Here is a 24,736-nt window from a genome sequence, read left to right on the forward strand (position 1 = left end):
CTAATATAGCTATAATGATAAAGAACTAGATATTTCAATACGTAAACGTTTTTGAGAGGGATTATCCACAAATTAATAGACTTATAAACCTCACAAAAAAAATGCTATCCCTGTGTCCTTGCAGAAAAAAATAGCTTGATATTAAACTGCAATTATATTCACTCATACTTGATTTTTAAAACTGCACTTCAATTGTACTTATAAACAATAAGAATTCAATAAGAAATGTGAAAAGCTCCAATAACAATTTACTTTTCTCAGTGAGGCAAAGCTTTATTAAATTTTTCATGTTCTCTGAGAACTAGGGTTTTTCAAGTGTGCAGTTTAAGGGGGAAACTTGGAACCCTAAATTAAGCCCAGGGAGAAAAAGATTTTTTGAGGTATAATTTATGTAACTGACTTTCTGAGCACTGGTGGTTAATTACTAGTGAATTCTCAGAATGGGTTAGAGTTCTTATGCCTTAAACTGAGAATTGAGGAGGCAGTCTCTGGTATAAGACTGATATACTGGAAGGCAAGTTATCTGCAGAGACCAGAGCTGGAAGCTGTTTTACCAGCTTTGATTGATACTGAATAGTTTTTAATTTGCAGTGCCTTGGAAGTCAGGAATAGCACATAGACATACCTAGCTAGTTGGTTGATCTACTGACTTACACAAAAGGAGGAAAAACAAGGCATTATGAGAATCCAAAACAAGACTAGACTAGACTAGACTATATTATATTATACTAACACAAGATTATTATTTTAAAATGCACTTGCTATATCTGTAAATGACCCCACCTGGAGTACTGCATCCAGCTCTGGGGCTCCCAACATCAAAAGGACATGGACCTACTGGAGTGAGACCAGAGGAGGCCACAAAGATGATCAAAGAACTGGAACACATTTTGTATGAGGAAAGGCTGAGAGAGTTGGATCTGTTCATCTTGGAAAAGAAGTAGAAGGCTCTCTCTCCAGAGAGACCTTATAGCACCTTCCAGTACCTGAAGGGGCTCCAAGAGAGCTGGAGAGGGAATTTTTGCAAAGGCATGGAGTAATAGAACAAAGGGGAATGGCATTAAACGGAAAGAGGGTGGTGAGGCACTGAAACAGATTGCCCAGAGAAGTTGTGGATGACATCTCTGGAAGTGTTCAAGGACAGGTTGGATGGGGCTTTGAGCAGCATGGTTTAGTGGAAGACCCATAGCAGGGGGGGTTGGAACTGAATGATCTTTAAGTTACCTTCCAATCCAAAGCATTCTATGATTCTATGAAATGTGGGTTTAATGCCAAAGATTAAACCAGTGAAATACATAAGTGGATGAAGTGAGATGACAGGGACAAAGTAATAGATGGACCCTGCAAACACTTATACATAGTATTTGCAATGTTTTCTTTATTCCTGTTTTAGTTTGTGGGGGGGAAAGAGCAAGCTAGATGAAGAACATCCTTGTTATTATACAAAAGCACCTGAAAGGGAGGAGTGCACTGAATGGAAACAGTAGTGTATTACAGTTAGGAGTGGAATAATATTAATTGCTTTCCTGGGTGAAGTGACCTCTTCTGTGAAATATCTTTCTCACTGGAACACCAAGAGTTTTGAACTTGCTTGAATTTAGACAAAATTTTCATTTAACTTACATTTCTTTGACAGGTGGTAACTCCATTTGCTTAGTCTTTTTTTGAGAGAGAGTTTAGGGTCAATGGTATTTCTAGATTCATGTGTTTGTGGCAGTAAAGGAAGTAATAAAGCATATGTAAGTTTTCTTTGGTTTAAAATGCTCTTTTTTTTTTAGTGAAAAATAGTTCTCATAAGTATGTTGGGAGTGGAAAAATGCAAAAATAAACCTTGTTATTACTAGTAAAAGAAAATCCCGCACTTGGCCTTATTAATCCATAACTGGAACCTTTACAGGTTATTTCTGAGTTGGATCTCAATGGCCACTGTAGAGTGCACTGACTCATGACATGGGTGTATTCATTAACTCCAGTGTCTCTTTTCTTTGAGCTGTTGGGAACAAGGAAACAAAAGCCAATCTGTTTGTTTGCTACTTCATATTCATGTACTTTCTCCTTTCTAATGCCTTAACTGACAGCTTGGATATCCATTGTCCAGTGTCTTCACATCAGGCCCGTGACCTCAATTCACCTATCATTCACTTCCATCATGTCAGCTGAACCTTTTGTGGATGTCCATTATTCTCACACTGTATTGTGTTATGATGAATTATCCTCTTGGGAATTTTAGGACATCTTAATCCCAGGCTGACAGAACTCTCTGCGATAAATAGTTGACAAGTCCCTTTGCTAAATGCAAGTACATCAGAGGATGTGGATTTTTGACAGCTTTTACTGAAGATAAAGAAACAAGAGAGCATGCCTTCACCAGTGCTGAGCAGCTTCCATCTCTCTTTTTCTTTTTCATTGGATGCTTTTCTATCAAGAAATTGCATGCAGCAGGGAATGGAGATTTATTATGATTTTTATCCTTAGTTGTTCTGATTAAAAAAAAAATTCATTAAAAAACAATTAGAGGGAATTTATTATAATTTAATCTCACATTAAATCTGGCCTCTTTCTTCATCCATGCGTGTTAAGAAAAGAGAACTTTGTTTCAGAAAACCGAGTAGCATTTAAATGTGCATTTCCAGTGACAGCCATGTGTGCCTGTGTGCTGCCTGGCATTTAAAGCAAGGCAAATTCCTGGTGCTCATCAAGCTGTACAGGGGTGGATAGTAAAGAAGGTGATGGACTCTTTGCCTTCTTGTACTGACAGCCTCGAACTGGCTGGAATTGCAGTGTGTAGGGAGCTGACAACTTGCTGCCAATTATTTTCTTCTGGAAGGAAATGGAATGAGCAGAGTCAAAACCTCATTCACTATGTCTGTGCTCTGCCAGGCGGTATTAGAGGGGTGATAAAATGTAGTCTCAGTGATATTTCCACCTTTCACACTTCACTGGAGTTTGCCAGGTGTTTTTGTACTTGGTATGGCCCTGAGACTGTTGAGACTCGACAAGAACCACAGATCTGTTCTCCTGGGTCTCTGACTTATGGGGCTGAGAGGTACCCGAGGGAATTTGGCTGCAGCACTTTTCCCATTTGTTATTTCTGAAAAAGAGAACCACATGCTCTGTGCTTGCTGGAGTTTCAGTAGTCATCCCCCAATAGATGGACAGCTCATAGTAAGCACACAGTCTAAAAAATCACAGAATTTGGAAAACCAAAATAGGTAAAATACCAAAACTACTTTTTTTTTTTTTTTTTTTTTTTCCTTTTTTTCCCTCCAGTGTTCCAGTATGTCAGCTAGCTGGAAGAGGAAATAAAAGGAATATAATTAATTGCATGTTCTGTAGGATGGCTCCTTCTTATCCTCCTTTTGAGTCAATTGGAAACAAATGTTGTTGTTGCTGCCAGACTGCATCCTTAAGGTATTTTTAGCCACACCTGAAAGAACTAAAACTTTAAACACTCATGTTCTTTCTGTGGAAACTAGTGAAGAATGTCTCTTCTCATTTCATATAAACTGAGGTGAATGGAAGTTCATATTTATTTCTGTTGTACGTGCCAGAGGGAAGAAAGTGCTGATTTAGCTGTGTTACACTGAAGGGTGTAGAAGCATCCATGTGAAATATATTATATTGCTTACTCTGGCCAAGACACAAAACAGCTTCCGGCAGTAGGTGAGTCTTGATGTCAGATCCATACTTGCAACTTTTTCCTTTTCATTGCTTTAGTGCCTATTTGGACCAGTAATTTTACTATGGATATGAGCAACTGTTTTTTAACAACACTTGTTTCAATAAAAAGCTTTTCCTTCATTAAAATGGCTGGTTTTAATTTAAAGCAATGCAACAACAAAACAAACAAAAAAACCCCAGACAAGAAATTGCTGAAAAATTCCTGAAAAAAATTGGACTATAGTTGATATTTAATTGTAAATATATAGAATAGGCCAAAAGTGTGGTAAATTACTCTAGGAAAATAATTCTTTTGGTGTTTGCTAATAGTTATAAAGCTCATTGTTGGCATTATTTTTAAGTATATTAACATTTCAATTAAAAGATGATAGATACATATATTTACAAAGCAGACAGTCACATATTTCTATTAAATATATTAGTAGAAATAAACTAAAAATAAAGCTATTAAAGCTGAATTTTGTAAAGCTGGAGGCTAAGGTTTACTGTCACCTTTCACTATTTCTTGCATAAGATACATCATCACATTTTAGCTGAGCATCTTGTCAAACCTTGCATGAGAAGCAAATTCCCATCTTCTGAACTGTCAGATAGTGCTTTAATTAAGCTACAAAGCAACTATTCTCTAAAAGAAAAAAAATGTTGCGTGACTTTTCTCGCATTTGAGATCTGAGGCTCCAATTGACAATATAAAGTAGGGTGTTACCAGGTTCTCTGTGACTTAGCTTTGTAGGTTAGACAATTGCAGGCATCAGTTTCTGTGTGTATGTGTGAGAGAACAGTTTGGGTAATAGATGATAATGGTTTCAAGAAGAGCTTTGTCTCCAGGATACCTTGCTTAATGAGGAAGCTGAGTAAGAATAGTGATATTGGGGATAATGTTACTGAAGCATACCTTTATTTCTTTGAAATAATAATCACAGTTTTATTGTATCAGAAACTGCGGCTCATTTAAAAACTGTGCCTCAGATTTCAAAAAGAGGTTTTTATGATTGAAAAAGAATAGGAATAGGACTGAAAAGTTTTGTAGCTGTTTATTGACTATATGCAGAACTCTATATATGGCACTGAGCAAGAATGTGAAAATATGTGTCTTAATGTGCTTTTGGAAACAGGTCTTTTGAGGGAAAAAACACTATTTGAAAAATACAGGAAAAAGTAAGATGAAAAATTGAGGATGATATGGTTTCAGTCAGAGTAACACAAGATCAGAAATCTTTCTGTGATAAATATTTTGATTTTGAAACTAGATAATAGAAATTAATTGAAAATATTAATTAGATGTTATTTACATTTATTATGTTCTCATGAAGATCTTTACCTGAAAACTGTTGAAGACCAATAAAAAGCTTGTATGAATATCCATTGTAAGATCTATTTGACACAAGAGAAGTATGCAGTAGTGCAATTTGTGAATTACAGGAGATGACTTTATATTTTTAATTATAAAATTAATTTTAGACATGTCTGAGTCACATGGATCTGCTCATAGAAAGTGCTGCTGTGTTAACTCACCCTCTTTCTGCTGCCCCCTCCAACCTTTCCTGTGACATCTGCCGGCAAAGTCTGACCTTGGTGCTATCTTGTAAAGTGGCATTTCAGTCTTCAGTTTATAATTGAAAGAGAGTGATTAACAGTCATGATGACATTTATATTAATTTGTAATTCTGAGAAACTGCATTATGTGGTTAAGAATACATCATTTAGATGTCATTAATTTAATTGCAGTTTCAACAGAATTGCAAAAAACACTAACCTTTATTGGTAGCATAAAATCAAAGCAAATGAAACCTAAGGGCCTCTTTGTAAGCACTTTTTACTGGGTGGGGGGAGGGAAGGGGGAAGAACAACACCTTACAAAAACTCATCGTCTCTCCAAAACAAAGAAACAAAAAGGTGGCTTCAAGAGAGAAAAAATAAAATAAAAAGAGGTTTTGGAAAGGAGGTGTTTGGAATGTGTGTGAGTTTTGAGTTTTAGCTTTTAATTAGCTTGTATGTTTTTTCACACTAAATTATTTACAAGCTGTTTTATATTTCTTATCAATTTATATGGAGAAGGAATTAAATAGAGCAGATATAATGAGATTTAAATAACTGAAGAAAATCAATTCAGCTTGGTCTGTGCTATTAGCTAAGCTACACTTTAAGATGTGCTCTAATATTGTGTTTGAACACTTATTCTTTAGGGATTCCTATTCTGTTCTGGTATCCACATGCTTTGGCTGCATGAAAAGTTTGCATTGTCTTGCTACATGCCAATTCTGCTGTGATTGCTGTGGTGCCTGCGCAGAAATGGGTCCCCTGACTCGTAATGAGACAGCGCACATGCTGTAGTAACAAATAATAGGTTTCTTTATAGCACAGAACAGTTTGGTTAACACACAGTAGTAAGGAGTATTTTTAATATGCATAAAAGTACTTACTTGTTTGTAAGGCAATACTAGATTTCATAAAGCTGTTTAAGTACCGAATCTGGGTACTTTAGAGAGCTGTTAAGCTCTCAGACCCAGACATATTAGCATACATATATTGTCTGAGATTGAAATGGCATTGTATACACATGAACACATATGGTTTATTGAGTCTCTGTGACAGACATTAAATCCTTGTATGCTGAGGGATGATAGAGTTCTAAATGCAGAAAATGAAATTACAGATGACAAGGGAGTAAAATGGAACAATAGCAGTGTAGATGACATGGCACTGAAACCTCCATCTACCTTGTCTTTTGCTGTAAGTTTCTAGATGATGTGGATTTACCGCTAAAAGACTTACTCACTATTTTGTATGGAAGATCAGTAGATTTGCTCTATTTGAAAATTTGATCTTTTTCTCCTGACCATAAATTGGGCTACATTATCTCAGGCAGGAGAGAAGACAGTGCTGCAAGAGGATAATGCAGAGCAATTAATTTTGATCATAATTATAGAGACAGAGGAGTAGTTCTGCAGGGGATAAATTTCTGGCATCTCTCCTGCCCCAGGCTTTCTCTGGTCAGCATCATAAATGAAAGATTCATATTTCAGTGAACAGTGAATCTGGGCTAATCTCATCTATTTCAAGGTAGCAAGGAATGTTTACATCCCTGGTTAAAATAGTGGAGATTCTACTTAGGCCAAATATTTGGAAGCAGTATATTTGGAGTAGAATCAAATTGTCTGTAGATTCCATATAGTTCTAATAAATCCTACTAATTTTTGGAAATTACCTGGGTAGGGTAACTTCCAAGGGCAAGTAGGGCATGACTGTCTTGTACTGCAGCTTCTCAGATTTACCTTTAATCCTCCTCACAGACAATATTTGCACTAGTAACATACTTTGCTTAGGATTCATTGTATCATCTGAGCAGTGCTATTTCCATAAATTAAAGACCAAAACAAAGAAAACAACCGATAAACAACAACAGCAAAACCCAAACAAAGCTAAATCTGTTTTATAAGCCACTACTGACTGAGCAGATTTTGGTACAATGTTGTGGATTCCACTTAAAACAAATCTGACAACTTGATCGTTCAAAAATAAGGAAGAACAGTATTTCTATGACATTGTCAAATGTGCTATACCTAGAAACTGCACATTTGAAAAAATAAACATTTCAAGTATTTTTAGGAGATATAACCTCCTATTCCAAACTGGAACATGTTTTCTTTCTGAGACTTTTAACTAGGTTTATGCTAAGAGGGGGAGGGTGATAATGAAACCTATATTGACGATTCACATGTGTATTAAAGATTCAGTTCTTAACCTACTGCAAATGCCATTGCTTAAGGAAAACATAAATATTTCTTTGTATGTAAAACCAGTTCCATAAATATCTGTCCAATACAAATTCCTTTCTAGTTGCACACAAAATACATGATATAAATAGCCACTGAAATAAGCTCAATTATTGTGAAACTGTTATATCAACCTGGGAAAACATTCAGTTTAACAAGGCTTTCATTTCATTTAAATGCTGCGAAGTAAAATCCTTGTTTGGTAATATTCACTATTCTGACTTGACTTAAACTGCTAGGAAACCTTCTGTGAACATTGGAAGGTATTGCCCAAAGTGGAGGGAAAGTGCTTCTTTCCTTCATCTTCTTTTAAAAAAAATTAAGGAACTAGCTTTACTCACGCTTGCCAAAAAAAAATTCAGGCATGGACACAACTGTATCTGGGAGACACTAGTGCAAATAATAAGAGATGATGCCTTAGAAGAGGAAAGGAGAGCCTTAAGATGAAATTTGTATTCAACATGAACACCTCATTTCCTCACCTTTCTCAAAAATTGTCTCACCCTTTACACTGCTCAAAGAGTAAAGGAATTCTCCTTTACCCTTTACTCTACGTCAGTCAGAAGGCTGTTTGTTTTGGTTATGTGTTGCTTTTTTTTTTTCTTTTCCCCTTGGTAAATATGGCGTAAAAAAGTTTGCTGTAACTGGAATAAGAACTTACACCGTTTTGACAATCATAGGTATAATCACTGCAGTCAGCTCACCTTAAAATACTCCATCACCCTATGCATATCTATATATAAACCTATCTGGTAACATGAGGATAAAAACTGTGCATAAAATTAGTTATGCAAGAAAATCACAAAGGAGAATGGTGATTCAGGGAGTACAGAGCCGTTACTCTCAGAATATCATGATCTTTTGAAGGTAAGGACTCTGAAATTAAAGGATCAATTTAAGCAGTGTAGAGGTTACTTTGGATAAGGTGGGGGGGAGGTATTGGTTTGTTTGATTTTTGTTTGTTTGGTTTGGGGGATTTTTGTTTGGTTTTAGTTTGGCTTTCTTTTTTTTAATTTGACAATTTCACTATTGAAATTTGTATTGACCTTTTTTTTACTCTTTCCCTGATGTTTTCTTGAGGCTAAAAGCACAGGAATTAAAAATGCTCCAAACTAATAAAGTAATTAGTCAGCTGAACACTTTACCTCCTAAAAAAACTCCAGACACCAAACCTTGTTATGATACTGTGAAGAAGGCATCTGTCTGGATTATATGCCCTGGCACAAAAGAATGATTTTTCAAACTAATTATATTGTAAATATTTAGGGAGGGTTGTTTGTGTTTTTTGTTTGGGGTTCTTGTTTGTTAGTTTTTGTTGTTTCTTTTTCTTTCCATTAATACATATTTTTTACTTGAAGAAGCTTTTGGAGCAAGATATGTGTGCTTTACATACACATTTCAGAAAATGAGCATATATTTTATGATGCATTTCTGACTTTATTACGTTAATACAATATAAGGATGTGTTCTACAAAGTCAGTGGAATGTATTTGGTGTAATTCAGTGCTACATTCTACAGCATACAATACCTGTAAAACTCCAGCACAGAGCATGCAAGTAAATCTCATTTCCACAGTATTTTTACACTGCACAGTAGTCAGTGACTTTGTTTCCAGTGAAATTGGTAATTAAGCTGTGATCTTTCCAGCAACTAAGTACTTACACGGTCAGCTGCTTTAGTTTTTGTTGGATAATGACATGCTTGATGGATTGAGATCCAGAGCAGCTTTGCATTTATGCAGCCTCTCTTTGAATTGTAGTTATAAAAAATTATGAGCTGGCAGAAGTTGCCACTTTCTTCTTTACCTTTCTGGGCACTCTGGAGGTTGACCGCCAGCTTTTCCATGGAAGGCTTGTGTCAGAGCACCAGTGGCTTTGCTGGTGCAGCCCTCAACTAATGCTGTATACACAGAAAAATCTAGAGGTTGTTTTCATGGAGACGTATAAGATGTCTTTTTCCTTAGCATTAAGAGTCACTTTCCAGCTCAAATAGTAGGGATTCAATATTTCAGTGCTGCCGAAGACCTAAATGGGCAAAAAGTGTAAGACCTAAAATCTTAATGTTTCATATGACAGGGAAGTGCCCAGAAGAATCTGTCTTTCCACTTACAAAAATTATCTGTTTGCCAGTATTCCTTAAGAACATAGCCCAAATATGATTCCATGAAATCCTACAGGAACATCCTGCAGAGTTTAAAAAAATTCTAAACCTTTAACCATCTTCCAGTCCTTCAAGTTTCAGCTCAGGTCTCTTAGTGTAAGACTCAGATTGGTTTCTGAAAATCATCCCTGTTATCTGGTGTGCCAGTTTAACAGGACTGTGGACTAAATTCTTCCCTGTGGGCAGGATCTATGAGTTTTTAAGTGTGACTTGGATCAACTGCAGTCAACTGCATCACACTGAGTTAACTGCATCAGATGTCCAGTCTGGCAAGATACTGCCAGATTTTGCTTTAAGATATACTCGACATTCTTGACACTTGTGTTTAGTTTATCTTTTTTTATGATTATACCTTAACTTTTTCTTATTTCTTTCTGCTATTCACAGTTTGATTCTGATGATGGTTTTCAGTAAGTAGCTCTAGTTGGAATAAAAGAAAACACACTTTTTGGAGGGTGCTAAATTTGTTGGTATGGTTCAATATATTACCTTTATAGAATAGAAGCATGTAAGACTGAAAAATAAAATAACACCAGATGTGAAAGTGACATGAGAAAGATGCTTAGGCAATTTTGAGATGGGATAATGCTTCTTGATTATGTTCTTTGAGCTAGAAGGTGGCAATTAGATTTTCATACAAAGAAAAGTGTGAGACAACCTAATTAAACACCTTTTGGTGGAAGTCATCATACATAACCCAAACTGCTTGTAGTAGTTCTAAAATGTGTTGCCTGTGAGGATAACACTAAAACCAATCTTCATAGTTGTTTGGTTTTTTTTTTCTTTTCATGAAAATTGGAAGGAAATTACAATATGAATGTTGATTCAAATATGTACAATAGTCAGTCAATAAAATAAATTTTTAAAGGATAGCCATAGGTCATGTATATAAGCATAAAAAAGGTCAACAATAACTGAAAGGAAAATATAGTGGATTCACTCAGAGGATAAATCTTACAAACTTAGGTGTTACTAGCACCTAAGGCTAATGTTTTGTGTGACTTTGGTCACATAATGTCACCTTTCCATTTTACTTTCTTTTATATTAAATACAATTAACAATATGTGCATCCAAGTGGATGTGAAAAGATATTAAATACTTCTGTAACCGTGACAATCCACATTAATTTTAAAGCTGTAGGTTTTAGGATGAAAAATTATATTTTTTCACATGTAAGTCCATTTCAAAGATCTTATAGTACAGAAATACGATTTTAATGGTATACTTTAAACAGGTTGGATTTTTTTTTATAATCACAAGAGTGCTCAGAAATGGAATGTGCTGCCTGGAACAAAAAGGTGATAGATTGATTAGTATATGACATACTTATGAAAAATGATGCTGAAGAGAAATAATAACCAAAACAATGTATGGAAAGGTAACAAATACCATTTTCAGCATTGTCACCTTAAATTTTTGTCTACTTTTAATTATAAAGTGTTTTTTATGTTACAATCTGAAAGAATTTTCTGTTGGAGAGTAAGAACATAGTAAATCCCATGTAGTCCTTTACAGAAAAGGAATTACTAACGAAGGACATGAATTATTCTTAAAAAACTTGACATAACTACGTTTGAAAGTTAAAACTTGAACCTCTCTGGTAAAGAGAGAATGTTGGGAGTGGAGCACTTCTTTTAAAAGATATTTGGGAAAGTTTAGAAGCAGCATGTTATTACACTCTGTGTGATAAGAAAGAATGAAGGCGCTCTGGGTGTCCTGTTACACCAGGTCAAGGCCAGGCGTAGGAGCACTGGTGTGTTTCCAGCGTTGCTGTTACGACTGACGCCGGATCTCTGGAAAAATAAAAATCGTTGTTACGGTTTGCCAGGAGAAGGTCATTTCCCTTTGTGCTCAGTTTTCTCCAGGACTCACAGTTAAACACTTCTTATTTCTTTTGACTAGAATTACTTCCATTAGGGAAATGTTGCCTGAAAATAGCATGCAATATTAATGTATCATTTGTTTCTGCTGTTGCCAACAGTAACATGTTTCCTTGGCTCTCATCCCCTGACTGCTGATGAGATCAAGCTGATTATTCAGCAGCTATAGCCCACCACCTGCTCTATTTTTTAACCTGACATGCAAAGCTGTTGAGACACTCATGCCTTGTTAAAGCCACATTTGTTATTCAACTCTAATTTTAAACAAATATATGTGTGTGTGTGTGTATTTAAGAAGTTGATTAATTTTTGAACAGACTTATAATAAGTCAAATTCATGATTCTGTTTTATACATCTGAGAACTGAAGTGAAGATGCTGATTTTTTTTTCTAATTTCGCATTTTGGTTCTGCTGGTCAAGCTATATATTTGATTATTAATAAAGTTGCATTGTTCATAGGCCAATTTCTGAAAAGGCTACTGCAGAGTTTAGTGCTATCTCAATCTTATTATAAATCATTAACCACATTGGACTTAATCATTATAGCTTATGAATGTGTCTTAATGAAATAAAACATTTCAGTCCTATTCTGCAGAGGAAGAGATGATAATAAGATCTGCTCACTCCTGTTATTTCTGGAAATTCTGAATTTTGCTCTTCTTTCTATAAATACCTATGCAACTCTGAGAGAGCTTAATACTGCTTCTGGTGATGTGGCCAAAAGAGATATTTGCCTGTTTCTTCAGCAGAGGTTTTAAATTGCCAGCTTTCTGATCTTCTTTTGGGATTACAACAGCATTACATCTAAATGTCTTTTGCAGCACACAGTGTGAGTAAATCCAGAACTCACTGTACTCCTCTATATGTAGTGTTTCCTTCTTATTTGAACTCTACTTCTCTGATTGTAGCAGAAGCTATAATTTTAAACCAAAAAAATACAGCAATCAGTATTTTGAATATACAATATTTGTTTAATATTGTTATTGAGTTGTATTGACTGTAAATTGATATAATTTGACATATATTGTTATTAAACTCACATGGAACTATAGCATTCTTTGAAATTTTTGGTTCAGTTTGATAGTATGATGAGATAAAATGCAACTGGTGATGCATGTTCTATTTGATAAAAGATAATTGACTTCGTGGGTGTTTTTCTTGCATAAGTGACGCCAACCTGTATCAATGTTTTCTTCTCCTTGTACTTTGCAAGGAGGTATTTGCTTGATTTGTTCTTTTTCCCTACCTGTTGTTGTTGTTGTTGTTGTTGTTGTTGTTCTCCCCCCCCCCCCCCGGATACTTACTGAGTAAATATTAAAGGAGTTCTAAAGCAAGCTGAACTACATATAAGTTAATTTTATTTATTTATTTATTTTAAACAAGAGGAAAATTAACTTGTTGACATTTTGGAACACTTTTTTTTGAAGGAGTTATTTTGATATTTCTAAATATAAATTGGTATAGTTTTCTCCCTGAGTTGCTAGAAACTACCTGAAAGAAACCAGGATAGCAAGGCATGCCTACTCAGTATACATGTCATTTTCTAATCATGCCTGTCAAGTTAGTAGCTCAGCTGTGATGCTTAAAAGAGTTTCCTAAGGCAGGCAGTGAGCTGGAACTGGTGGTGTTATACAATTTGTGATTTGTCAGAGCAGTTGGCAATTTCAGTCTAATGGTTTCAGCATGTGTCCTTTACTTTGAGCCTGTTTAAAAATATAACACTAATGTGACTTGCATTTAAGGCATATGAATTATTAGAATGAAAATGTAATAAGCTCTAGGGGGTTTAAACCTCTGCAAATGAGATGTATAAATTATATGTTTAAAGTGGTCTTCTGCAGTTTCTGTACAGCACTCCAGTAAGATTTCACTACTACGTGAAATCTGCAGATGCATTTGACAGACTTTCTTACTCTTCTAATAGTTTTTCTTCCTGCCTTTACCTACAGTTCTTTCTGTTGTACTCCCTTGTCTACCGAAACATTTTTGGCAGAATCAAACTGTCGTAATATTGCCCAGCTTCTCAAATCTCCTGATTGCACACATCTTAGAAATATACTCTTGCTTGGGACCTGAACAGCCTTCCTTTCTCCCTCCCTCTCCCCGTAAATATGAAACTGATGCTTCTCTACCTTCTGATGAGAATTTCCTACATTCCTTGTTTCTGTTTAATAAATTTATACACTCATACTGTACCATATTAAGTTTTTAAGATATATTATACAAGTGATATAGTCACAAAAGACAATTTTTTGCACCCTCTGTTCTCCATTGTGGCTGTATTTGATCTGTTCTGCTCTCTGGTAGTCAGAAAGGTGCCGTCCAGCAATGACTTTGCACCTGTGAATAACTTTTTCCATTGACTGCTCATGTAAGGTTGCTTTTCATTTTAGGATTATGAACATTAGAGACCAAGCTGAGGTGAAACCAGTAAGTTTTCAGAAAGCTACGAAGTGGTACTTGGCCCCCTTCAACTTCCATAAGCTGTGCACTCACCTAAGTGCATATCCAGCTATTCCACTTTCCCAGAAGTTCAAATGTATGGGGGTTAACTTATTTAACTAGTTATTTAGTTATTTTTTTGCCACTTATCCTTTTCAGTGGTGTTCCTTTGGTTTTATCCTTTTTCACTTTTCCTTTAAGATAGTTTTGTCATACAGGTGATTGCACATGACATTTTAAATGTCAAAAGCATATGTGGGATGTATTCATTTAGGGCCTCCCTATTTCAGTTTTCCCTCTTAAAATAAATATCATTAGCTATGTCAGAAAGCATCAACTTCACCTGCAGTATTGTAATCTCAAGTACTCTAGGCCAGATTCGATTTCCCATTGATTTCTGACCTTCTTTAGACCAGTGGTTTAATTAGCTTTGGAAGTGGAAAACTTCGAGAAGAGTAAAATTTCTCTGTGGAGAATCAGCCTTATTTTTCCTTCTTTCATATAATTAAACAATAGGAATAAAAGTTGTCTTGAATCGCAAAGAATGATTTTCATTATAGCTTTTAAGAGATACAGAAATTCTTAAAAGCCCTGTCTTTTAAATATGTGAAAGCTGCTAATAAATTTTTTCTATTAAGTTTCTTTTTAGCCAACATGACAGCCTTGTGTAGGATATGAGGTCATCTTTTTAGAAAAGCTGATTAAGAAGGCCTGAAATAAAATTACTGTTAATTAGAATAAAGCAGAAATGGCTTGAAATGCACTAGACAAGCTCACAAAATATGGAAAGAAATTGTCTGCTTATTGTTTAATTGAAGTTGAGTTTTGTAGTCTGCAATTGAATTAGAAAAACATAAATCTATCATTTTAGGTTGGTTTTAATTGTTTATGAAGTGTAAGGCAAAGCTTGAGGTGTGATTTTGAATTGCAGTCCAAAGTATAATAACATTAGCTCTTTGAAAAGTTGTGCTAATTCCTGATTGTCTTAAACTATATATACATTTAGGGCTGTAATATATATGAAGAGTGCATCTCACAATGTCAGCACACCCCTAATATACCCTTTTGCCTTATGAGCATGACTCGACTGCTGCCTTAGATGACAAAAGTGAGACTGTCCCCAGAGAGTAGCTGAGTAATATATCGTACGAATTCTATACAGAGTACAGGACACGGGTTATAAACATAATTGTCCTGTGACCTTATATGCTTCAGATATCCTCATTAACAGAGCACAGATCAGATTGCCATCATGTGGCACAGCAGATGCCAGAGTAAAGAGAGGCTGTGACTCCGCAGTATAAATACATGAAATAAAACCAAGATGCAGATCAGCCAAAAAACAAAATCCTACTGTTGGTCACTATTAAAAAAAAATCAAACAACAAAACCCAAACAAAATAAAACCAAAAAAACCCTTAAAAATATGTTTAAAATTCTTGTTACACTTATGCTGAAGATTATGGCATTTACATAGTGGAATACAGAAATGAATAAGTAAAGATAAAGGGAAATATGTATTATCATGGAAACTTATGTGCTTCAGTGTTAGTGATCAAAATATGTTTAAAAGCAAACAAAATTACTTGAAGAAGGGAACATTAAAACCTATGGTTACAATTTAAACCACAAATATTAAATGTGTCTTTGGTTCAGTCTAAGACATTGGTTTATGGCTGGGACCATCTTATCCAAAGTGGTGTGCCTCAGATTCATCAAATCTAGATCAGCTTTTGCAAGGATAATTACAAATGTTCATTTGTAAGAAAGGTCATATAGGAAATATAATTTAACATTGTAAGAGTAATATGTAAAAGGGTAATCAGTCCCTATTAGCTCCTCCCATGCCCCATTGGGAGAATGGAAATAAAGCAAAGAGGAGTAAATCCAGGTATATTTATATGAGGGTTATGGTCTTGCTATGCCTAGCACATCTATGCTCACTTCTGGGCTGATGTCCTCCCAGTTTACAGCTGTTCATTGAAATGACAATTTCATCATTCACCCTTGAGACAAACTCGGTGACTTTTTATTCAATAGGGTAATTCATGGGTATTTGGATAATTCATTACCAAGGATTCCTATGAAAATATAACACATGCCATGCACATAAAGACAGTAGAATCAAGGCACAAGAGAATAGTTCTAATTTGGTTTAATATGGAATGTAATAGCTTACTAAGATGAAAATGGAATCCTTTAGAATTTGTCAGTCTGTATTAAATCTGTAGTGAAATAAGTTGTATCAGTCTTCCACTGACACTTCAGACATTTTATCTGAATCTTAAAAAATGTCTTCCTCATCTTGTAATTCATATGCAATTCATAATCAGCTGTGGAAGAACAATATTTTTATTTCAGATACATATGTGAAAACTGTGTCTGAAACCACTTTTGCACGTACTCCTTATGGCTTTTATGCTGTTCATGCAAGAAAGGAATTTTAAAATCAGTATTTGAAGTTCATTGTGTGTTCTACATTGTTCCGTTTAAGCTTGATATTGATATATTCTCACTGTGTATTTATCTTCTTAAAATGACCTAAAAAAAAAGCATGGATTTGGTGTTTTAGAAAGCTTGTGAGGCTACTGATATCTAATAACTCTAAGCTTACAGATTTTATAATAGCTTAATATATCAAGAAGTACTTGAATATTATTTTCAAAGAAAATACTTAAAGGAGAGTGTGAAGCACAGAAAAAGAGATTTATTTCATTGTACTGAATATAATTGTAATTGGACCATTTGCTGACAGAATCCTGTGCTGGCTAGGAAGAGATAAAAATATGACATATACTCAAAAAATTGAAGGCTGGAAGATGAATAGGCCTTCTAGGGAGTTGATCTTTACAGATCAGATAAAGATTCTTCAGGTCTCTCTTGCAGTCTGTGCTGCATCAGAGACTGCCTTTCAGAGATAGCAAAGTGCACTCGGAAACGGGGGACAAGACCTTCAAAAATGGACAGTTTGAGATTGACAGCAACTGGGCCTGTATTTTTGCTGTTTTTCTCTTCTATTATTTTTGTGTATGTAATATTTTGTAGTCCCTTTAAAAGTTAAAGAAAGGTTCATAGGCTGATGGAGTGAATAACAACACACGTATCTTATCTATGTTTCCAGTAGCTGCCTTCTTTTAAAGGTAACTGTTCCCTTTGAAAGATTTAGGGAAATCTAGTAGAAGGTAACTCTTGACTACTTTCAAAGTTTGATTTTAAATACTTTTTTGTGGGCAGTGAATATATTTCAAGGGGTATTTGTTTTTTTTTTAATTAATGAGTTAAGTATTCTGAAAATTCCTGTAAATAATACAGCCTGCACACAGTTTAGAAAATGAGAGAGCAGTTGTTATTAATGAAAAATTAAAAAGGCAAAATTAAAAAGAAAAAAAAAAGATGTAATTTTTTAATCTAGGAAAATTATTAAACAAATGCTTATTTAATCACAGTGCTTTCAAGCATCTTAAATTTGACATCAGCTACTGTGTCAATCACACTGGCTAAACCTGGCATCAGCTCTTTTGATCCCTTACTTGGAAGCACCATGTCACAGCTGTCAGGCATCCTCCAAAAGCGCATGAATAGCTGCTACAGTGTTCTGTTAGCCTTTGCAGCCCTCTCTTCCTGGTCATGGTTTCTCAATTTATCTACCACTTCAGAGTAAATTCACTGCCACAGTCGGAGAATCTGTGTTCTCCAGCAGACGGTACAGAGTTCTTTAAGCCAGAATGTTTCTGTTACATCTTGGTTTTGTTCCTTTTTCCCTTTTTAGTGTTGTTTTGTTTTTGATGCTCTGGATCCAAAAAAATTATGTTAGATGGAGCTTCGTTCAAGACATGAAAACATCTCACAGCTTTCATCTTCACAGCGCAGAATACACAGGCACGGAGGAAGAAAGGATTAAAAGCTAATATGCAGGAATATTGTTTTCCATGTTTGTTTTAAGTCATTCCTGCTTATTTTCTTACACATAAAGATTTGAATTCCAGTATTTTAGTATTTGCTGGAGAAACCTGCAGGGAGCTGCAGTGGGTCATGGTGTTAAAGAGGCTGTTGCCGTATTAAACCCCGCATTGTAACGAGAGGGAGAATGGGAAGCGCCAGGTGTCAGCCGGCTGTTGTGCAGCTTCTCTCTTGGCATTCTCCAGGGACTCTTCCATCAAAACAGGGAAGGCCAGACCTTACATTTGCATACCTCAGAAGGAAGCAGGCATGATTTCTTTGAGAGATGGGAAATTAGTCCTTCCTTGTGTCACAATAAAGGGCACAGGTAACTTGAGTTTGCTTAACCATCTGGCGATTTTTGACCCCGGACTCTTGATGTCTTACTCTGACTTGTAACAAAGCTCTTTATGTGGAAGAGTGAATTCTCAGTTATTAGACTCCATGTCGCTGTAGTAGCAGTGCTCTCGCTGCACAGAAATTAAAAGCTTCTGAAAACACCTTAGCTTTGTAATACATATCTATATCTATCTATTTAAATTTTATGCTCTTATCTTTCCTAAGAAGATATGGTACTGAACGGGATAGAGTGATACTGGGTTTTGCATGTGCAGACTTCATATCAGCAACCCCTGTATTTTAAAACACTCATATCTTGAAAATGAAGTCACTGCCTGATCCATGTCCTTGTAAAACACATCATTGTTGCTAAGGAGTTTTCTGCTGAAAATGAGCTGGGTAATCAGGTTACTGTAGTAGACTGGTCTCCGGGAGTTGATTTTGTATTGTTTATCCATATGCAACTTACATAGCTGTAGAATCCCAGGATTGTTCTGATGCAGTAATAGAAAGTGAAAATACAATATGTATCCCCATTTTGAGAGATCAGATATCTTTTTCTTGTGACCACTCAACTTACAGATTTATTCTAGTCCTGTCTAACAGCCAGTGTATTACCTACTAATAACCTGTGTAGCATTTATAGTTATTGTTGATTAAATGATGATCTGTTTCATAGAAAACAATACTGGGGTTTGTTAAGTTGACTAGACTTTAATTCTATCTCTGACACAGGGTAATAGGAAGTACATTCTAAATGTACATTCCAGATAAACTGTTGGATACATTGCAGTTAAAATTTTGAAAAATTTATCTAATAACAGGGACAAAAAAAAAAATTGTTAGGCAGTAGAGCAAAATGCAGTGATGCAAATGCAGAAGAGCAAATGCATTAAGCAGTGATGATGAAGAAATCAAAAAGATATCTCAGCCTGTTGCTGGAGCCTATGTGCATAGGCCTGGCTTGGCTCGTGATCATGTGTACTTCCAGTAAGGTGTTGGCTTTGGGTTTTAGGTGTCAAGGAACAACTGTTTTCTCATGGTTTATTATTTTTCCTAAACTGCTTGTTTGTATTTTTGTATGAGCTTGAGTACCTTTAACAGAACTCTATACATATACCCCAAATGACAGCTTCTCATTTTGGGAGCTATTTTAAGGTATAAAGGCTGTAGATACTGCATGTAGTGTTATTTTAGCAGGTTGCTTAGGCAGTTAGGATGGGTTCTAACTTAAACCTGACTGAAAAATTTTAAGGAGAATAAGAATACAATATCTTTTTTGTGAGGAATTTTTTTTTCTGCATTTGAGACAACACAAAACAATGCAAAACAACTTTTTTTTTTTTTTTAATTTTCTTTAAGCATTTTCATTTGATACTGCAGATTTGCTGAGAAGTCTACCAATGGAGCTGAGGAATTTCAAGTTTGGCTACAGTTCTTTCCATGCAAAATTCCTAGTAGTGTTAATGATCAGTAAATATTTCTCTTCATAATCAGCCTATCAGTTAGTGCATTTGGGTTCTACTGTCTTTTGTGGTTATCTGGGTACCTTAAGGCAACGAAGAAGAGTGTGAGGAAAATCTGAGGGCAGTGTTAACTGCAGCTATTTACACATGCAGCAGTAAGTGTTATGTCTTGCTTTGCTACAGTCTGGTGAAACATGACTTAATCAGCTTGAACTCATCAGAGGATATACAAATTTAGATGCAGAACTGGCTAGATTAAGTGAAGAAATTAGATGGAAAAAGTTATTGTAGTATATTACAAAAAAATCTGAAAATACTGTAGATTCTTATCCAGTGCAAAACTTGCTTTTTCCCAGTGTAATGCATGAAATTAGGGTTTTTTCTTTAATATGGTACTTGGTTCCTGTGGAGGTACTTTCAGAGGGCAATGTCTGTAAGATGCCCGTACCTTTCTGTTAGCTAAGAATCATTTGAATTGACAATACAACAATTGAGTGGGGGCACATCTTGTGGCAGTAGAGCACAGAGGTTTGTTGATGTAGAAAGATTGCAAACCTAAAAAAAAGGTCAAGATCCTAACTTCTTCTTTCTGAAATGTATCGTCCTGGTAGTTGTTAGAGTGGGGAAAAGTGCCCTTAGGGGATCAGGTAGTACAGCAGTTGCAGTCTGGGATAGGTCTGAGGTGAGGTTCTGACAGCTCCATCTCTGTGGTTCTGGCTTACGTGAACTTTCTGGTCGTATATATTTTTGGTTGCTAGCAAGAACTGACAAGGTGACTCAACTGAAAATGTGACTTAGACCACGAGTTCATTTTGTCTAGAAATTGTTCTGAATATTAAAAGGATCATCAAACTTACTGTGCACATATTATTACACAATAAAGAGTTTTCATCCCTACTTATCTGGTGGATATAGTCAGCCTGTATGTGTTAGAAAGGAACCATGAGTTCTTAAAAATGAAGATTTTTAGGGTTTTTTTGGGCTGTAAAATAATTCAGTTATAAAAGTGAGTCACTCAACAGTTAGAACATGGCTGATTCCACATGAACTACATTCACATCAGGTAGCTGCTTCTTCAGAGTGAGCTGGCTTGCTTTTGGGAGTGGTGCTTGCCTCCAGGGCTGTTGGCTTGGGGAATGCTACGTGCAGCTCAGCTGGAGAACACACATTATCTTGGCAACATGTATATGCAAAATTATAGTAAACTTCTCATAAGCATGTCCAAACAACTTTTTTTTCAAAGGCTTCATATGTTATATAAAGAGGAACATATCATCCAACCCAATGGTTGTATCTGTACAAGAGATTGGTTTGAAAGAGCATCATCTGATCATTCTTGTGCACTGTGCTTTGCTTCCTATGGGGCTAAGTGGACAGGCTGGATTGCATTCAAATTAATGTAAATGAGAAAAATGCCCTCTGGGAGCATGCTTGTTACTGTCCAGCTGCTAATTCAATCCATGAGACTGGACTCCAGCTAGTCCAAATTACTGAGTTTTTATGGGTCCCTAATAATCACAGGGCTGTCAGTAGTTTCTATAATTGAAGCTAAATGATATAATGGAGAAATAAATGCCCATAATGCACTGTTTTAAGATTCTAATAAATACCTGTCACTGGATGGTAGATTAAATTAATACATATAAGGCAAGGTGGTGTGTGTAAGGAGGAAGTATTTCCAGCTGGATATTTGTGGATTTTGAACTTAACTAGAACTTCTTAAATGATATTGGAGTGAGGGTTAAGTTTAATAATTCATGATTATAATACTTCAATAAGTCAATAATTCAGAAAATAGCATTTTTGAAGTGAGGTGTATATTCAAATATAAACAATTTTCAAGTAAGTGCAAAAAAAAAAAGATTGATATAGATATAATTTATATGGAGAAAACATGTATAGGAAAAAATTTAAAAAGAAAGACTTTGCTATGTGAGGAATCAGTAAAGACTAAAATTTATGTCTTCTTTCTTTTGGTCTTCAGCGTCTTGCTAAGGAAGCAGAGAAGTACCAAGCATCACATCAGTGGAGGGACGAGTTTGGGGTAAGTTTCAGTTTCTCTCCTAAACTTCATGGATTTTTCGTCTTTGAAATGTTAACTATATTCTTTCAAATATGTTGTTTGTATATCTACTATTGAGGAGTCTTTGACCATGAATGGACATTTTAATGAATTCTGCAAACAGAGTCTCAGTCAGGGTAACTAGAGAGTGAAGTGAACTTTTCCCTTGAGAAGCTCATAGGGAGCTTCCCAGACCCAGGAATGTAGCTCCAAGTTGTACACAAGGCATCTGTTTGTTTTGACACACAAGAAATGATTGCAAAGAAGGAATCTGAGTGATGGTTGCTATCAGTTAAAATTGTGCTACTCCAAGCACTGAAACAGAATCATAGAAAAGATTTTTACAAGTTGTCTTTTGCTTATGTGGAGGGGAAAAAAAAAAGCGGGACGAAGGTTGATACAGGAGGATTTGGTTGTCTACAAGACTTGGGAGTAATGGACTATTTTTTAGAATTCCTTTCTGTACTTTCATAACCCTCACTTGTGTATTTTCGTACAGCTGTAAGAGACCCTAACCTGGTCAAACAATAAATTATATTTTTTAGTAATTTCAGATTTTAATGAAAAACAAGTGACATGATTGTAAAATATACAACATTTATTTTTATTAACGCTAAATTAATATTGTTCTGCATGATTGTAAGCCTCTTAATTTCAGGCTATGGTTCCCTGCTAAGTGTCAAAGTTATTTACTATGCCTTTATTACTTGTTCCTTTGGAAAAAAAACGCAGGTGGTGCTTTTACATGATGTTGCTACAAACCTAGACTGGGTTTGCATGTCCACTAGAATCATAGTGGCACACAGTTAAATGCACAATTGTTTTTTATAATGTTGTCATGGTTTAACCCCAGTTGGCAAGTAAGCACCACATAACCACTTGCTCACTCCCACCACATCCAGATGGAGGAGAGAGCTGGAAGAGTAAAAATGAGAAAACTTATGAGTTGACATAAAGACAATTTAATAAGTAAAGCAAAAGCTGTCTACAGAAGCCAAGCAAAACAAGGAATTCTGTCACCACTTCCAATGGGTTGGCAGGTGTTCAGCCATCCTCAGGAAAGCAGGGCTTGTTTGCACTTAATGGTGACTTTTGAAGACAAACATCACTCTGAATGTCCTCCCTGCCACCATCCCTTTTGTCTTTCCCCAGCTTTATACGCTGAGCATGAGACCGTATGGTATGGAATATTCCTTGGGTCAGTTGGGGTCACCTGTGCACCCTCAACCTCCTCACTGGTGGGGCAGTGTGGGATGAAGAACAGGGCTTGGCTGTGCAAAAGCATTGCTCCACAATTAAAAAAAAAAAAAATCCCAAATTATCAACACTGTTTCCAACACAAATCCAAAATATAGCCCATACTAGCTACTATGAAGAAAATTAATTTTACCCCAGACAAAAGCAGCACAAATTTCCTTTCTGATCCAGTGTTACTCAGGCACTTGGAGATCTGAAAACAGACAAAACCCCCCGAAGGTCAGGACATATAATTTAGATAGGAGTGACTGGCTTTAGAAGTATAGAGAAGGTCTGGACACAGCCTAAATGCTTTAAAGTGTGTTCTCTGCACAGGCACAGCTTCTAATACACGTAAAACACAGAAAGCATATTGCATAGAGATGTTATAATGAGAATGCTAGAGTGACCTTTTCTGCTAATCTCTCTCTCGTGAATAGAAAACAAAACCTGCAGGTTTGATGGACTCAGAGCAGAACTGTGTAAATACAGTGAGAATCTCTTTCTAGTCATTTTGCTTCTATGGTACATTCTTGCATCATTTCAACAACACTGGCTCAGATTTTGGGTTTCTTTTTAACCTTTCCTTGCAGTCGAAGTCAGTCATACCAGAGAGGCTTCAGATTTTATCAGCATTCATTGCCAAGGAGACATCTCAAAATTTTTTTGAAATGTTATTTTGTGGCTCAGGCAAACACTGTGGTCAGTATTGAAAAAATAAATGGGGTTGGATTTATAATAAAGTGGCTGCAAACCAAGCTTGTACTTTACTGTTTTGAATTTGGATGAGAACAGCGTGTACCATATAATAACCTTGACATTAGGTTATGCAATTAAATTTCAAATAAATGTATTAAGCCTCTTATAATTTAATTTGTTTCATTTTTGCCAGAAGTAATCTCTCTTCTCTTCTGGCCTACTTTTTAGAAAATGCCTGCTCAAATTAGTTTGCACACAGATCTTTCTGATAAACTTAATTTTCACTGGAAGATTCATTCTCCTAATGGCTGTGATGGAAAATAGAAGATAGACTGTAAAACTTTCTGCAGATTGGGGTTCCTAAAGTACTTCTGATAGCATTATGAATGGTCTACATCATGCTGTATGAGGTTCATTTCTCATCCAGGACTTGGTTTTGGGTGATGAAAGCCCTTCCAGCATCATTGCACATGAGTCACTGTAGAAAGAAACTCATGGGACAAGCTATTTCTGCTTCTAATGAGCTTGTGATCAGCAGTGTCCTTGACAGTCACATTGCAGCCAAATAATAACCTATGGAGTTTTAAGGAGAAAATATCACAAACATTCCTCCTGGTGAGGTGTATATGAGCTGATTTGAGTGGAACATATGGAAAAAGGAAGGGCAAAGAAGGCTGACCATAAGACCAAGGTCTGTACAGAGCTATAAGGAATGTGTCAATTAAAAGACCGCCAGAGTGCCTGTACTAACACCTTATTCTAAATATGAGTGTTTATTGCACAGTTCACAGCAAAAGAAGCACGTAAGCATTAAAGATTTTATTTTCAGGTTAATGTATAATAAAAATTCAGCATCTTCAGATTCATTCTTTTGAAATTAACTAGTAGTGGGAAAAAACCTTTGAAGATCCAGGTTTGGTCCCACAGCCTCGCTTTTGTTATTTCAGCTAATAATTTAATGTAAATGTCCAGTCTGTCTAAAGGAGAAAATACGCTTGTAGTTAGGACTGTAATGGCCAGTCTTCGCGAACGAAGAACCGGGGAAGGTCTTTC

At 35.8% G+C, this 24,736-nt stretch overlaps 1 protein-coding gene across 1 annotated transcript in view; it reads left to right on the plus strand.

Moving 5' to 3' along the window:
• Positions 1 to 24,736, plus strand: part of CACNA2D1 (calcium voltage-gated channel auxiliary subunit alpha2delta 1) — a gene marked incomplete at its 5' end in the record, with an annotated part of 351,550 nt that overhangs the window by 114,656 nt on the left and 212,158 nt on the right. The window contains one exon of the mRNA XM_027886307.1: positions 21,671 to 21,730. Coding sequence (XP_027742108.1) covers positions 21,671 to 21,730 — 60 coding nt within the window. The remainder of the gene's footprint in view (positions 1 to 21,670; positions 21,731 to 24,736) is intronic.

The sequence above is a fragment of the Empidonax traillii genome, unplaced genomic scaffold (assembly GCF_003031625.1).
Source record: "Empidonax traillii isolate 1590-97213 ecotype Southwest subspecies unplaced genomic scaffold, ASM303162v1 scaffold185:size1678824, whole genome shotgun sequence".
In the NCBI taxonomy this organism is placed as follows: Eukaryota; Metazoa; Chordata; class Aves; order Passeriformes; family Tyrannidae; genus Empidonax; species Empidonax traillii.